Here is a 14,700-nt window from a genome sequence, read left to right as displayed (position 1 = left end):
TGTCACCCATTCCAGGTAGGCAATAAAAAGTTCTACTACCCTAAGTAGTATCCAGTTCTTCATATATATACATCAATTTCAAACAGATGGTATCGGTATCGGCCAATACGGCACAGCCAGGTATCGGGGCCAAAAAATGGCATGGGCACAACACTAGTCATAACATAACATTCCAGAGCAGTTTTTAATTATTTTTGAGAAACATAACTAATGGTTTTAATTGACTCTGGTCCATCATGATTAAAACGAACAGAAATAAAAACGCTTGAAGGCAAAGTAAGTCATTAATTATCTTGGTTTTTAACATTATAAAGGCAAAACAAACTGGGATAACCCAGGTGGCTGGTGCGGCGTCCGATAATGGATGACGTCGTGGCGGTGGCTGAGAGAGAGAGAGGGGGGGGATCCTCTGTTTACGGTGGTGCGGGCCCTTTAAGAGAGTCCCGTGTTTCCATTGGCGCGGTGACGTCAGAGCAGCGGAGGACCTCAGCCTATCCGCTGCTAACAGTGACGGCTACGGTCCTGGCACGGCGTCCAGCTACAGCAGCAGGGGGAGTTTTTACGCCGCTCAAAAAGGCTGGGAAGCATTCCCCGCTGAAGCCACCCAGGCGCTCATCGTGGATTAAAACGGGAAACTTTTTCGCGATGGCTCTGAGCGTGGAAAAGTAGCGCCAGAAGACGCAGCAGCAGCAGTCCACGGAGCCCCCCGTCTCTCTCTCTCTCTCTGCAAAGCAACAACTCCTGGCTTAGATAGATGCGCGACCACTGCTGAGGGAAAAAAAAAAAAAATAACACATAAAAAAAAATGCTCCAGCCGAGCCTCTGCAGCACAACCAACAACCCGGGCTTCAAGCGCAGATCCCCCTTCTTTTAACCACTTTTCTTCGACCCGTCTCCTGGTTCGTCTCCAACGCCTCTTTAGCCGCTAAAGTCAGCCGTTAAGCGTCTCCCCCTCCGCCGCCGCCGCCGCCGCCAACGAGCCTCCAGCCGCCGGAGAAACATGGAATCGTGGAGGCTAGGAAGGCGCAAGGGAGGAGTTCTGCTGGTGACAGCCAACGTTGGATCTCTGTTCGAAGATGTGAGTCCCTTCTCTGTTGATAAACACGCTCTGTTTGTCGGGTCTCTTCCCCCCCCCCCACCCCCTACACGGTGTGTTCACGGTACGTTAAGTAACCTCTCGTCTGGTCACGACTGGTACCGTTATAGTATCACCTGCACGCGCACGGGCAACGCGAGACCCCGGTAATACTGGGGGAGGCGAGGTGGCACGTGCGCCGGGGTAAAAATAAATAAATAATAATGTTGCAGAAAAGCAAACAGCTCCTCCTTTTTAAAATGTTACGACCAGGTCGCGTAGCTTGGAGATTATGAAGGAAATATAGGCGGTATAACTTGATGTTTTATTTATTTATTTATTTTTGCAGATGACAAAAAATAAAATAAAAATAAAAATAAAAAAATACACCGACAGTTAAGGTAAACGTAGACTGTGAATAATGAATCACTCATTTAATGAAGAAGAAACAAACAAACTCGGTCTATTTTATTTGTTCATGTGCTTGGTTCATGTTGACAATAAAGCTAAATTAAAAATAATGTATATATAATACAGTTGTTAAGGTTATTCTAAAGTATCTATCTATCTATCTATCTATCTATCTATCTATCTATCTATCTATCTATCTATCTATCTATCTATCTATCTATCTATCTATCTATCTCAGCAGGTGTGTTTCCATAAAGTTTCATTGATAATCTTTTACATCTACATGTTTTTTTTTTTTTTTAATGAAATCTGCTTCCCCTATGAGGCTGTCAGTAAAGAAAAGGGTTGTAGTCCCAGAGTGGCTTGGAAAACTAATGACCGTTCACTCTTTGTCATTTCAAAACCAAACCAGTTCGTTCCCTTTATGGTTCGATGTCACGGTGATATGTAGAAATCTCCCGGTGCAGACGTGACCGGAGCGTCCCGGGATCAGGACGGGTTGACGCTGCCTGGTTGGTCGCCAGATCTCAGCAGGACAAACGCGTCTTGGAAAAAGTCTACTAGGTCGTAGTCGGAGAGTTGTGGGTTGGAATCCGTCTTCTCGCGGCGGCGACACGATGAGGTATCGGCAAGTTGCCTACCCAAAGAGATCCTTCGGCCCCGTTTCAGCCTCGAAGGTTTTCTTCCCAGCTTTTTATTTTATTTTATTTTATTTTATCCCTGTCCCTCTTCCCATCAACCCTGATGATGCTAAATAAAAGCCTCCCCACAGCATGATGCTGCCCCCGCCGTGCTTCACTGTACACGTCGGTTTTTCTACGCACACGTCACGTTTTGAATACCGGCGCTCCTTTCTTTGGATGAGTCCTGTATCCCGTGAAAAAAGAATAAAAAAAAAAAAAACTATCCCGGTCCGCTGCAGCCCTGATCTAGAACCGACATGGTTTTGAACCACTATGAGAGCAGTCGGCGCTCTGGTATTCCCTTTTTTAGAAATTAGAACCATCTGCGCACGTGGTTCAGCGGTTGGTGTGTGTTCACCTCTCAGGTTGGTCTCGCTTGGTTCTGATGGTTCTGCGTTAAGGATGGTGAGGCACCGCCGAGGGAAATCTAAGCCCCCCCCCCCCCCCCCCCCCCCCCCCTTTTCAGAGCCGACCTCCTCATGCCTCCCCCTCTCACTCATGTGAAGCGCTGATCCCAAACATAAGGGAAGAGCTGTCTCCAGCACTGGAGTAAGCCTATAAATAGCCCGCCTCTCACCAGCATCATGTTTTGGCTGTCTGTTGTTTTTTTTTTCTATTTTTGTTTTTTTTTCTCCCCCTTTCCTTTTCTAGACTAATAAGCAACAGAGCCAGAAAAAAAATGCACATTTGAACTTGATTCCTGCCATGAGTGGGTGAGCTGCTCCTACATGAGGCAAACCGGAGTCTCCAATGCGTTGGGACCCCCTTGTGATGAATATGTGGGCTGAATTAATTCTCTTGTCTTTATTTAAATGCTGTCTCTATTATTGTCGCTCTTATGCGCTGTGTGTGCGAAGCAGCCCTGATCTTAGAAAATAAAAACTATTTTCTGCTGTACGTATGCCTGACCCCTCTGAAGCTGAGCAGTGTGGACAGGAAGCTTTTGTTTGGCCCGCCTCTCTTTCCCCACCATCACTGTAGCAGAGTATTGGCTATTTTAAATAGGGAGACACATTATTTTATTGGATCGAAAAAATATCGTCCGATTTGGTGGGATTTTTTTATCAGCCCAATTAGTATATTTTTTCCGATTAAAAATAGCCGATAAATTAATTAAATCTGGTGGAATTTTATTCAGGCAGAGTAGCCCCAAAGTGGGACAAGACCACTGAGCTATATAATACACTGGAGTGCTAATCGCTGTCTGTTAAAACGAGTCGCTTTGAAGCTACCAGCCGCCATATTGGTACTCCCTATTTCCCCCCAGTAACTAGGGAATATGTGCGCTACAGCATCGAATAACGAGGATTTTCTCATGTTCAGGGGGGGCTTAAAACTTTTAAAATGTCAAATGCCATATACTTTTATGTTATGTTCTAAAACTATCAAGTACTGAGAAAGTCATTTGCTGAAATATTTTGCATTTTATTCATTTAAATATACATATATAACATTTATAAATATATAAATAACAATATACAAAAACATATATTTACATATATGTGTATATATATATATATATATATATATATATATATATATATATATATATATATATATATATATATATGTGTGTGTACAAATATTTATATATACATATATGTATATTTAATATGAATAACATGTAAAATATTTCAGCACCTAATTTCCTAGTAGTTGATAGTGTTAGTACATCCACTGACTGTAGAATTACCTGTGAAATGTTTTCACATAGCCAGAAAACTGCTTGTTGTTGCAACCAAATCCTGTGGGATTCTGTGAGAGTAGGGAGTAGCAAGATGGCGGCCAGTGACTTCAGTTTTTCGGCAAAATCAGCACTCCAGTGTATTATATAGCTCAGTGGACAAGACCTGTGGATTTTGCATTCCTTACTATCAGGACCCAGGCTTGGCTCCGTTATTGCCTGACTATAAATAAACAAGCCTGACTATAAATAAACAAACGTACCATCTCTCCCAAGATGGTATGTTAGTACATATAATTTCATGTTCTAAAATTATTTGACTTGACTCCACAAATACCTTAGCAGATAGTCTTCTAAACATTTTTTTAAGAAGTTGCACTTTTTTCTTTGACCTTTGCTGTGGTTATCTTTCAGGGTGAACTTTGGCTTTTTGACTTCACAAATGTCTTTGCAGTTAAGCCATAGATCTGTTCAGTTTTTTTCAAGGGATGCTCTTTGTATTCTGAATTGATTTGTGTCTCTTGTTATTTAAAAAAATTACCACGTTTTTTGTGTGATGGCATTAAAAAAAATTAACATTTGAAGAGAAATAACCTTTTGTTTGGTGTTATAGATAAGCCAGAGTTACTAAATAATTTGTTTTTCTTAGCTGCATCCAGCACAAGCTGCGATTATGCAAAAACTACATTGAATATGAACTTATCGGTATCGGCCATGAAAAGCAGAAAATTATCAGTTATCGATATCGGTTGAAATTTTTAATATCGTGCATCACTAATTTTAAAGGTGCATGAAAGCGGTGCGTTTGTAGCCGTGCTCTGGCGCACTGAGCCGATAGGCCCAGAGAGAAAAACTGCTGTATGAGTACAGGTGTTGTTACACACCTGCTGTTGGCGGTCAGGACCTCTCCTCTGTGATCTACATGATTAAAAACGTGACGCTGCTCCTGACTGAGCCTGATTCCCAGTTTCCTAATAGCAGATTCCTCCTTAGACGAGGGTTGGGCATCGTTGAGGCAAGGCAAGGCAAATTTATTTGTATAGCACATTTCAGTACAGAGACAACGCTTTACATGATTAAAATATAGAAAAAACAAACAAAAAAAAACAGAATAAAAGCCAGTAGGAGAAACAAAATAGAACATGGGAAAATAGAAACTAAAAGCAAACATTAAAAAACAGGTGGATTAAGGATTTATCGACACCTCTACTCTTAACGATACTCCTTATTGATCTGGTGTTTTATCGGTACCATTATCGATACTGTAAAAACAAAACTAATAACGATCACTGACTGGTTAATTTTTTTTTAAACATTTGGAACAGAAGCAAACAAAAGAAAAGTACAAAATGGATATTTCATAGAAATAGAGCAATAAAAACACTACATAAATAACCTTTTGTATAAACAAAAGGCTAAAACACTGTCTTGAATAAAACGTATGTTGTAGGAGAGAGAAATATCAACACAGACAAGACAGAAAATGATTAAAAACACTCTAAATAAGGTCAGAACAAAACAAAAATGAAGCATTAAATAATATTTTACCTGAATCTATAGTACGTTTATACACGTTTTTATCAATTTTAACTAAAAGATAGCAGAAGCACCCACAGTGGATGAGGTGAATAAATGACAGAAGCTGAGTGAATCAGGATCTATTTAAGTGTAGCAGTCTCAAGGAAAACATTATCGATACTTATTTTTTTAATCAAACACAAGGGTAAAAAAAACAAATAACGATCACTGACAGGTTAATTTTTTTTTAAAACATTTGGAACAGAAGCAAACAAAAGAAAAGTACAAAATGGATGTTTCATAGAAATAGAGCAATAAAAACACTACATAAATAACCTTTTGTATAAACAAAAGGCTAAAACACTGTCTTGAATAAAACGTACAGTATGTTGTAGGAGAGAGAAATATCAACACAGACAAGACAGAAAATTATTAAAAACACTCTAAATAAGCTCAAAACAAAACAAAAAAGAAGCATTAAATAATATTTTACCTGAATCCATACTACATTTATACATGCTTTTATCAATTTTAACTAAAAGATAGCAGAAGCACTCACAGTGGATGAGGTGAATAAATGACAGAAGCTGAGTGAATCAGGATCTATTTAAATGTAGCGGTCTCAAGGAAAACTATCATTACCCATTAAGGATTATGTTTATAATATATTTACGTCCCGCTTTGTAACAGCAGTCCCCTCAGAGCGGTTCTTAAGGTGAAGGTCAGCAAAACAATGTTGTTTGGGGTGGAATCTCCCTGAAAAGACGAATACGACCATCAAAATACCGTTAAGAGGACCGATAAGGATGAAGCTCATTGGTCCGTGGGGACCCGCCCATGTGGCCCCGGGGGCCGTTTTGATACCGGGTTTCAGTACCCATCCCTGCTTTCTTTTTTTTTAGACTGATTCAGACTTTCTTTCTTTCCAGAGACCACGCCAGTTCTCACAAGCTGCTTTCCTCCATGCTTTAGACGGACTAAAACAGAACAGAGATCACCTTTATTGTCCCACAGTGGGGGGAGTTCAGGTCTAAAACGCAGCAGAGTGAAGCATGCAGGTACAGCAAAAAGAATAAGAGACTGTACAGTAAGGACACATAATAATTTAGTTATTAGTAAGTAAAAAAAGCATATCTAGATTTAAACACATGTAAAACTGAGTAGCGGGGTATGTGCATGAAAATCAACAACTACGACATGTTTAATAAGCTGCAAAAACACCAGGGATGTAAAAGCTTATTGAGGTTTTTGTTTTTTGGGGAGATTCTGTGGTTCTGCCGGCACCAGCCCACAAAGCCCTGCGTCCTCTGCCTACTTAAAGTCCTCCTCATCTGCGTTGAGGGCGGCCATGGCAGCGTCATCAGAGACTACCTGCGGGACGAGGGTGGCGCAGAGCTTAGCGGTCACCACTGTTCATTAGTGGCTGCTCCAACCACTGAAACGTCTAGACATCAGCGAGGCGCTCTGGGTGGTCCGCATCTCAAAACCGTGCCGCACTGATGGCGGTAGTCTGCTGGAATCCAGAAGAAACTAAAGCGATTCTCAAGATCAGCCCCATTTATGCTTTAAAACCCCCCCCCCCCCCCCCCCCCCCCCCCCCGGTTTCGTCTCTAATGCTGTCACTGGCAGAGCTGTCGGTTATTTCCTCACCACTTCGTGTAATTCGGTTACCCGTTCAATTAATTCTAACTTTACCGTCTGACTGGTTCAGTGGAGAACGTGGGATTCCAGAAATATTACATTCACCAGCAATCAGAGGCTTGCAGGTTGGCGTCAGAGGCGTAGAGCAAGCCCCCCACGGGCGCAAACTCGTCAAATCTCCCCGTTTGCGTTTCCCACCTGCTGCAAAACTGCAAGTAAGGCAACAGGCCACCTGTCGCTTTTTTTTTTTGGGCAAATTAAAGCATTTTCAATATAATCGCGATTTTAAAAAAAACAACGCAATTTCCAAATCGCAGAGTCTGCAATTTTTGGCTCTGTAACAATTACGGAATTAGACACGTTCATTAGTTGTTGGTAAAATGTTTAAAGTGGGTTTGCCTCCACATGGAAGGGAAGACAGTTGCAGCAGTGAGATAATCTAATTTTATTACTTGTTTTAGAGTTTATATAATCATACATAGCATTAAGTACAGGTCAATCTGTTTAATACATAGACTTGCTTGTTGGTTGCACTTTATGTTCAACAAGGATTGATGTCCCAATCAACTAAAAGCTGTTCTCTTTAATAATATTCTGATTAATAGAAACATTAAAAGTTCTTGTTTTAAATAGTCCTTGTTTACAAACATCTTTATTTAGAGGCCATTTTTGTTGCTTGTGGTTAATGCAGAGAAAAGTCAAAATTGCAATTTTGGTTGAAATATATCGTAGGCAGAACACAATCATTTCTGCTCTGAGTTTAGATGCTGTGGGTCTTTTAGCACCTGATCTGCACAGCGAGGAAACAAATTGATTTGTTGTTTGTATGTGTTTAAAAAGACATGATAAATCACACTGGAAAAAAAATCGTATTAAATCGCAATTTTAAGAAAAAAAACAACGCAATTAGATTATTTTCCAAAATCGTTCAGCCCTATTATGGATTCAAAGTTTCAACAGATTTCTTATGCTAAACTGTTTAAATCTAGTCGACTTTGGTACCAGGAGGTGTGCAGGTGTAAATCAGAGATGTCTGGCACAGACAGTTCAGTCGGCCGTCCTCCTGCCAGCCTGCAGCCGACACAACTACCTCTGCAACGTCAAATAACAAAACACATAAATAAATGAAAGTTGGACCTTTTGAAGTCAAACTTTTATTGCATCAGATACTGTTTTTTTGGTTTTGCACGACCCAAATGGATACGGATCGATACGTTCCTCAAATTGCACAGAGCAGAATTTCTCTCGAACGCTTTAGTCAGTTTCCAGGCGGCAGCGCAGGAAGATAAATGGCTGTGCTTGCAGTCGGCTGCGTCATCTCTCGCAGGAAATGACGAACTGCCACTCTTTATGCCTTTTTTTGTTTTTTTGTTGTTTTTGTTTCAAATTACAGAAACTTTTGTTGTTGCCTGGAGTTTGTCCTGATGCTGCCGGTGTAGAAGGTCGGCCTTAATATGCTCGTTTAACGCTTGATTCTGTTGTTGACTGAATCCCATCTGTACTAAAAAGGCAGATTTCCCTCCTCAGGCTGAGCTGTGCTGGCGACCTCATAATGACAGCAAAACCAGTTTGTTTGGTGTTCAAAACCATGGAGATCGAAGCTTTTTAAAAAAATGTAATTTTAGTCCCCCCCATGCCCCAGTTCACGGTGGTCTGGTTCCTCCTTTGCCTCTGCAGCGGCTCACGTGTGACAGCTGCCACCTGCGCTCGCAGCTTCGGCGCCGGCTTCCTGTGGAACAACTTCTTCTAGTTTGACTTGACCAGATAAGGATTCGAGCTGAAGTCGTGCACATCGACACGCGGCTACATCGCTGTGAGGGGAAATTATTTGCCCTTCTTACAGCTTTCTGCTGCTGATGCTGCTTCTTTTGTCTCATCTGAACGTTTTAGATCGTGAAATAAATGTTCATATCAGATACAGATGATACAGATAATCCAAAAGGCGGGTTTCAAATGATGATTTTAATTTATTAAGGGGGGAAAAAAGGCTCATTCAATCCAAGCTGAAACTATGTGGAAAAAGCCGCTTGTCATGCTAAATCTTGACTTAATTGTGATTAACCACAATTTTTGGGAAGTTGGTTTCGCTTTCACTAACCAAACCCAGGCCTGGTTAATACCAGAGCTTTGGACTCAAGTCATATCTTATATAAAAGCTGTCTGACGACATGGAGGAGGCTTAAAGGTCCCAGAAAGTAACAGGGCATGTCCTGATCCAAAGAAATGGAGGAAGGGATGAGAAACAAAGTCACTGAAATCTACAGCAAAGCCATTTCTAAGGCGTTGGGACTCCAGAGAACCAGAGTCAGAGCCGTTATCCAAATAACGGAGAAGATGGAGAACGACCTACCAATAGTTGGTCGTTTTCCATCAAGTACCTCCATAAGGACTCATCCAGGAGCTTTCATGAGGACCCAGAGCAACATCTGAGACTGGGCACCATAGGAGAGTAACCAGCGCTGAACAGAAAGAACAAAGAGACCTGTCCTTAAAACAACGCCTTGATGATCTCCAAGACTTTATTGGAAATGTTCTGTGGATTTGCAAGACAACAGGGGAACTCTGTCAGACTCTGGACTTAAATCCAGCTGAGATGCCGCGGCTCAATTTTAAAGCAGAGCTCTCCTGCTGGCCGACCCGCCAACGTGTCTGAACTGAAACAAGTCTGCAAAGAGGAGCCGGCCAATATCAGCTAGCGACGTAAAAGACTCATTAGCTGCGTTTACATTGGCAAAAGGCTAGGCAAATTTATTTATATAGCACAATTCACTACAAAGACAATGCAAAGTGCTTTACATGATTAAAATATAGCAAAATAAAACAGAATAAAAGCAAGTACGAATAAAATGTAGATAGAAAATAGAACATAAAAAAACTAACTAAAAAGTAACTGGAATAAACGGCTGATCGGAATAAAAACCGTCATGTAAACAAGCCAATTGGAATATGATGATCGGATTAAGCTCAATCAGAATGAAATTGTAATCTTGATAATCTTCATATAAACGCCCGTCAGGCTCAGTTTATTCTGGATGAGGCAAACTGACCCGAGTGCGCATGTGTGCCTGATGTAAACGTGACATATTTCCATGTTGGTGAGAGGTGGAAATACGATGGGAAGCAAAACTGCTGCGACTCTAAATAAAACCTTACTGTTGGAAAAAATAAACAAGCTCAAACTCAGTAACGTCTCAACCGTTATTAGAACCTGGTGCAAGTCCATCCTGGGCGCTCTGAAGACACACATTTATATAATACTGCTTTATTTACTGTTATTGTAGTTTAGCAACATTTTTGTTAGTTTTAGGCAAATATGATAACTGCGTATGTGAAAGTGGTTCTAGTCTGAATAAAGCCAGGCGCATAAACACACATTAGGATCGGATTAATTGATTGTGTGCCCATATAAACGGTACGATCCGATTATTTAATCCGAATACGCTTTAATCCGATCGTGAAATTTTACCCGCGTAAACATAGCAAGTGCCAGTTATCGTAAACACTTGAAGGCAGCAGTGTTGTAGTACTCGAGTCCGAGACTCAAACTCGAGTCCGAGTCATTAGCTAAATTTAGAGACTCGTGACTTGACTTGGACTTGAGCATTGATGACTCAAACTTGGACTCGGACTCCTACATTCAGATCATTCTGACTCGGAAATTGAGAAAAAGACTCAACTTTTTTTTGATATCATTAGACTATAATTTCAATATGTCATTAGAATATTATTTGGTGTATGATTTTAATATCTAAATTATTAGTGCAATGTGGTGGAGAGTGGATTTTTTTTTTAGTTTAAAAACACGTAGGCTATGCTTACTTTAGTGCGGAACTTGGACTCGACTTGATCAATAGTGACTCGACTCGGACTTGACTCGGATTTTTTTTTATGACTTAGACTTGACTCGGACTTGAACACTGGAGACTCGAACCTGGACTCGGACTCGAGGCATAGTGACTTGACTACAACACTGGAAGGCAGTTGTTGCTACTGAGAGCCCCACACCCAAGAGTTCAAATTATCATTTGAAAACTTAGTTGCAATTTAAAAAAAAAATGCTTAAGAGATAAAATTTTGTTTGCTAATGGGATAACGTAAACGTGATGAGCCAAGACCATTGGTGGCCAATGATCCTGGAGCTTCTGCACACATTGTACAGGACTTCTACTTCAGGTCTGGGTTCATAAAATGTCACCTACTGGTAGCTTCCACAGACTCTTCTTCTAGTAAAGTAACTTTTTATTCATCGTTAATTATAGATGCTAGCTCCTTAATGGGGCTGTCACCGCCATGCTGGCTAATGGCTTTTGCAGGGAGAATAGGTGGAAGAAGAGTGAGTGACCAAACCGGCGTCTTCATTAATGAAGGATTATTCTGCCTTTAAAAAACGGCTGCAAGGTTGATGCAGTAACCTAAAGGACAGAGCCAAGCAGAGGATGAGCCTGAAGGGCTACAACCGTGCTACGATGTAGCTAAACGTTGAACCTGTAACTAACTGTGACTAAATCACTGCGCCATCACAGATGAAGAGAGGTTTTATTTTTTGACCGTTTTACCACAGAACGCTTAGGTGTGGGAATCCACGTTTAGAGAAAACACGACTTGGCAGGAGGAGCTGAAAGATGAGCAGGTTTGGCTGAGAGAACCCTGCAACACACAAAACGTGCAGGTTTGTCTCATTTGCTTCATTTAAAACTAAATTAAAACCCAGTTGGATTTAAATCGGCAGCCGGACTGAAGTGCTTCATTATATTTAGTATAGTAAATTCACTTAATCCACTGTAGGTCAGTTTATTCTGTTTTGTAATTGAGTGTCTTTATAAGCTTTAAATAATTTAAGTTTTGAAGACGATCTAAAAAATGGTAATATCTCATGTAATTGTATGTTATTCTTTGCAGACTTTGCTTTGCCTCTCATTTCTGTGTAAACTGGCTCCGATCCCAGATTGTGATCTCTGATCAAACCAGAGGAGCTATAGGCGATCTCCTACCGTACACGGCAAAACCAGAACTAAATATAAGTAAAATTTTCTTGAAATGAATGTATTTACCCTTGATTTGAGCAGGTAAATAACATTATTTGCCAATGGAATGAGTATTTTTTTACCCCTAAAATAAGATAATTAGATATACTGCACTTGAAATAAGATGATGGAGATGAACTGTTCCTATTTTAAGTGCTAAAATCTTATTCCATTGGCAAATAGTCTTATTTACCTGCCCAAATCAAGGGCAAATACATTCATTTCAAGAAAATTTTACTTGTTTTTAGTTCTATTTTTGCAGTGTACGATATTATTTCACAGAGTCATGAACACATTTCGGGGTCCGGCGGTGAAAGGGTCACAATCCAGTCTAGAAACTAGTGTGTGTTTAAATCAAATCTGGCCACACAAGGTGATTAAATACTTATTTTTTATGTAATATAACGTATTCAAAGGCTGCATTGCTGACAGCTCAACTCTTTGTCCAGACGTAACCTTGTAAGTCTTGTAGGTTTTTTTTCCCTTTAGATGACGATATCTCTGCAGCAGCCATAAATCCTTGAGACTAAATGCAGCTTCTAGTCACACGGAGGATGGGGTTGAAGGATGTAACTGAACACGTTGTAGGTCTTTTAGTCCTGACGGATCGGAGGCAGTGGAGTGCGGAGAAACGACACTGGAATCCGATTTGATCCCGACGTTGCGTCTTCAACCCCAGCCGAGGCCTCACGGGTCGAAGCGCCACCACACAGACGAAATACTTCACCAGAACGCGTGATTATATATATATATATATATATATATATATATATATATATATATATATATTTTGCTTTTCTTCCTCTGCCAAAGCCTCTTCCAGCGTGTCGAGGCACGAGTGGAAAAGCTCACGACAGACAGATCAGATGTTGCTGTTTTTTTTGTTTGGCTCCCGGCTCGGCCCTCCTTCCACCCGGTCAGGACCGCCAGCGAGGATGCGGCGCATTATTAGCAGTATGTGATCGACAGTCCGCGTCAATTCATGCTTTTCCAACACCTCCGTGGTAATTATAGATTAAGAGCTGTGAATTAGAGGGTGGAGCGAGTATCGCGGTCTGTTCACATCCCCATAGGGCTGGGCGATATGGATTAAAAAATAAATCTCCGATTTTATCATACCAAATCCGATTAATCGATTTTTTTTCCCTCCTTTTTGTTTCATAAAAAGAAATTAAAGAAATTATTTTAAAACCTTACTTTTTATGTCAAGCATTTTGTCAGGGAGTTGACCTGAATTCAAAGTGCAACTAAAAACAAGCTGTGAAACATGCAAAACAAGATGGCAGCCGTGCCATTATAAACAATGAAAATATAACAAAACATTTGCTACTAGTGGTATTACACATTGAGCTAAGAACAGGCTTCACTGCACTTGTGAATTCAAACTAAGTTAAAAAAAGGAAATAAGTAAATAAAGTACCTCGTATTATGGTAAAAAAAAGTTTCCACTTAACATTTTGACAATACATTTGCCTAAACACATATTCAGCATCACCTGCTTTTCTCTTCATGGAAACCCAATGAGTGTATTGGCAAAATAAAATCCAGATTTTCCAAAAATGAAATCTTAAAGAATTGTAAATTCGAATTAATCGATTAAATGGATTTATCGCCCAGCCCCACCTAATAAAACAAGCGCTCCTCTTTGAGAAGGCCTTCGTTTTGGAAGAGGAAAGATGAGCCGGTTCAGGGCGAAACGTGGTTCTCTGAGTCCTTTTTATCGCTCAGCATGTAAACGTTTTTAATTCCCAGAGTTGATCTTTCCGTCACGTCACGATGCAGATCCAGTGGCGCTGTAAACCTGAAACACCAGCGGTGTTGGGAACCCGGGTTGTCGGGCTGAAATCGCTCCAGATGTGTGAAGGTGGAGGTTTAGCTGCAAGCTGGGAGGTTCTGAGCTGCTCCATAAAAGCTGCTCCCTCTTTCCTGCCGCTATAAAACTCGCTTTGGTGGCATCCTGACGGCCAGAGCAGCGCAGACGAAGCCAAAAAGAGGAGTTGGTGTTAGCAAAGCTAAGTACGCCCGATGATTCGAAGGCCTGTGGGCAGAAATGCACCAATCTGTCAGCTGGAGGTCGCAAGCAGCCGGTTTTCTGCTTCACTCGGTCTGCTTCAGATGCAGAAAACAACCGAGAACTCTCTTCATGTTTGGAGCATAAATGCATCACCGTTAAACGCTAATTTAAAAAAAAAAAAGTTTATTCAAAGTAAGATAAAAGTTAGGGACATCTGCTTTGTTGTGCAATTAAATGGATTCCCAGTTCATCAAAGGCAACGTAAACTTAATTCATTACTACACTTCATTACCTCCCTTAATGAAGTGGACGGAGTTAAATATTTGTCCACCGTGTTACTTAGCTCAATCCGGACGCATCCTCAGCAGCGCCCCCTCAGCCCCGCAACACTCAATTTCAATTAAGTTTTATTTATATAGCACCAGTTCATGAAACGTGTCATCTCAAGGAACTTTACAAAGTCAAAATTCAATCAGATTATACAGATTGGGTCAGATTACAGATTGCATCAAGTCTCTCCAAGCAGCATTCACTCCTCCTGAAAGAGCGTAGAGCCACAGTGGACAGTCGTCTGCATTGTTGATGGCTTTGCAGCAATCCCTCATGCTGAGCATGCATGCGTTTCACGGACCACCGGGGGTCCGAGGACC

The 14,700-nt window shown here is 40.9% G+C and overlaps 1 protein-coding gene across 1 annotated transcript in view; it reads left to right on the top strand.

Moving 5' to 3' along the window:
• The first annotated feature begins 504 nt into the window (after positions 1-504).
• LOC118557192 (inositol polyphosphate-5-phosphatase A-like) overlaps positions 505-14,700 on the top strand; it is an 84,069-nt gene continuing 69,873 nt past the window's right edge. The window contains exon 1 of the mRNA XM_036126733.1: positions 505-1,078. Within this exon, the coding sequence (XP_035982626.1) occupies positions 1,001-1,078 (78 nt within the window). The 5' untranslated portion in view covers positions 505-1,000. The remainder of the gene's footprint in view (positions 1,079-14,700) is intronic.

The sequence above is a fragment of the Fundulus heteroclitus genome, chromosome 22 (assembly GCF_011125445.2).
Source record: "Fundulus heteroclitus isolate FHET01 chromosome 22, MU-UCD_Fhet_4.1, whole genome shotgun sequence".
Lineage (NCBI taxonomy): Eukaryota > Metazoa > Chordata > Actinopteri > Cyprinodontiformes > Fundulidae > Fundulus > Fundulus heteroclitus.
This window is presented reverse-complemented; position numbering and strand designations above follow the sequence as displayed.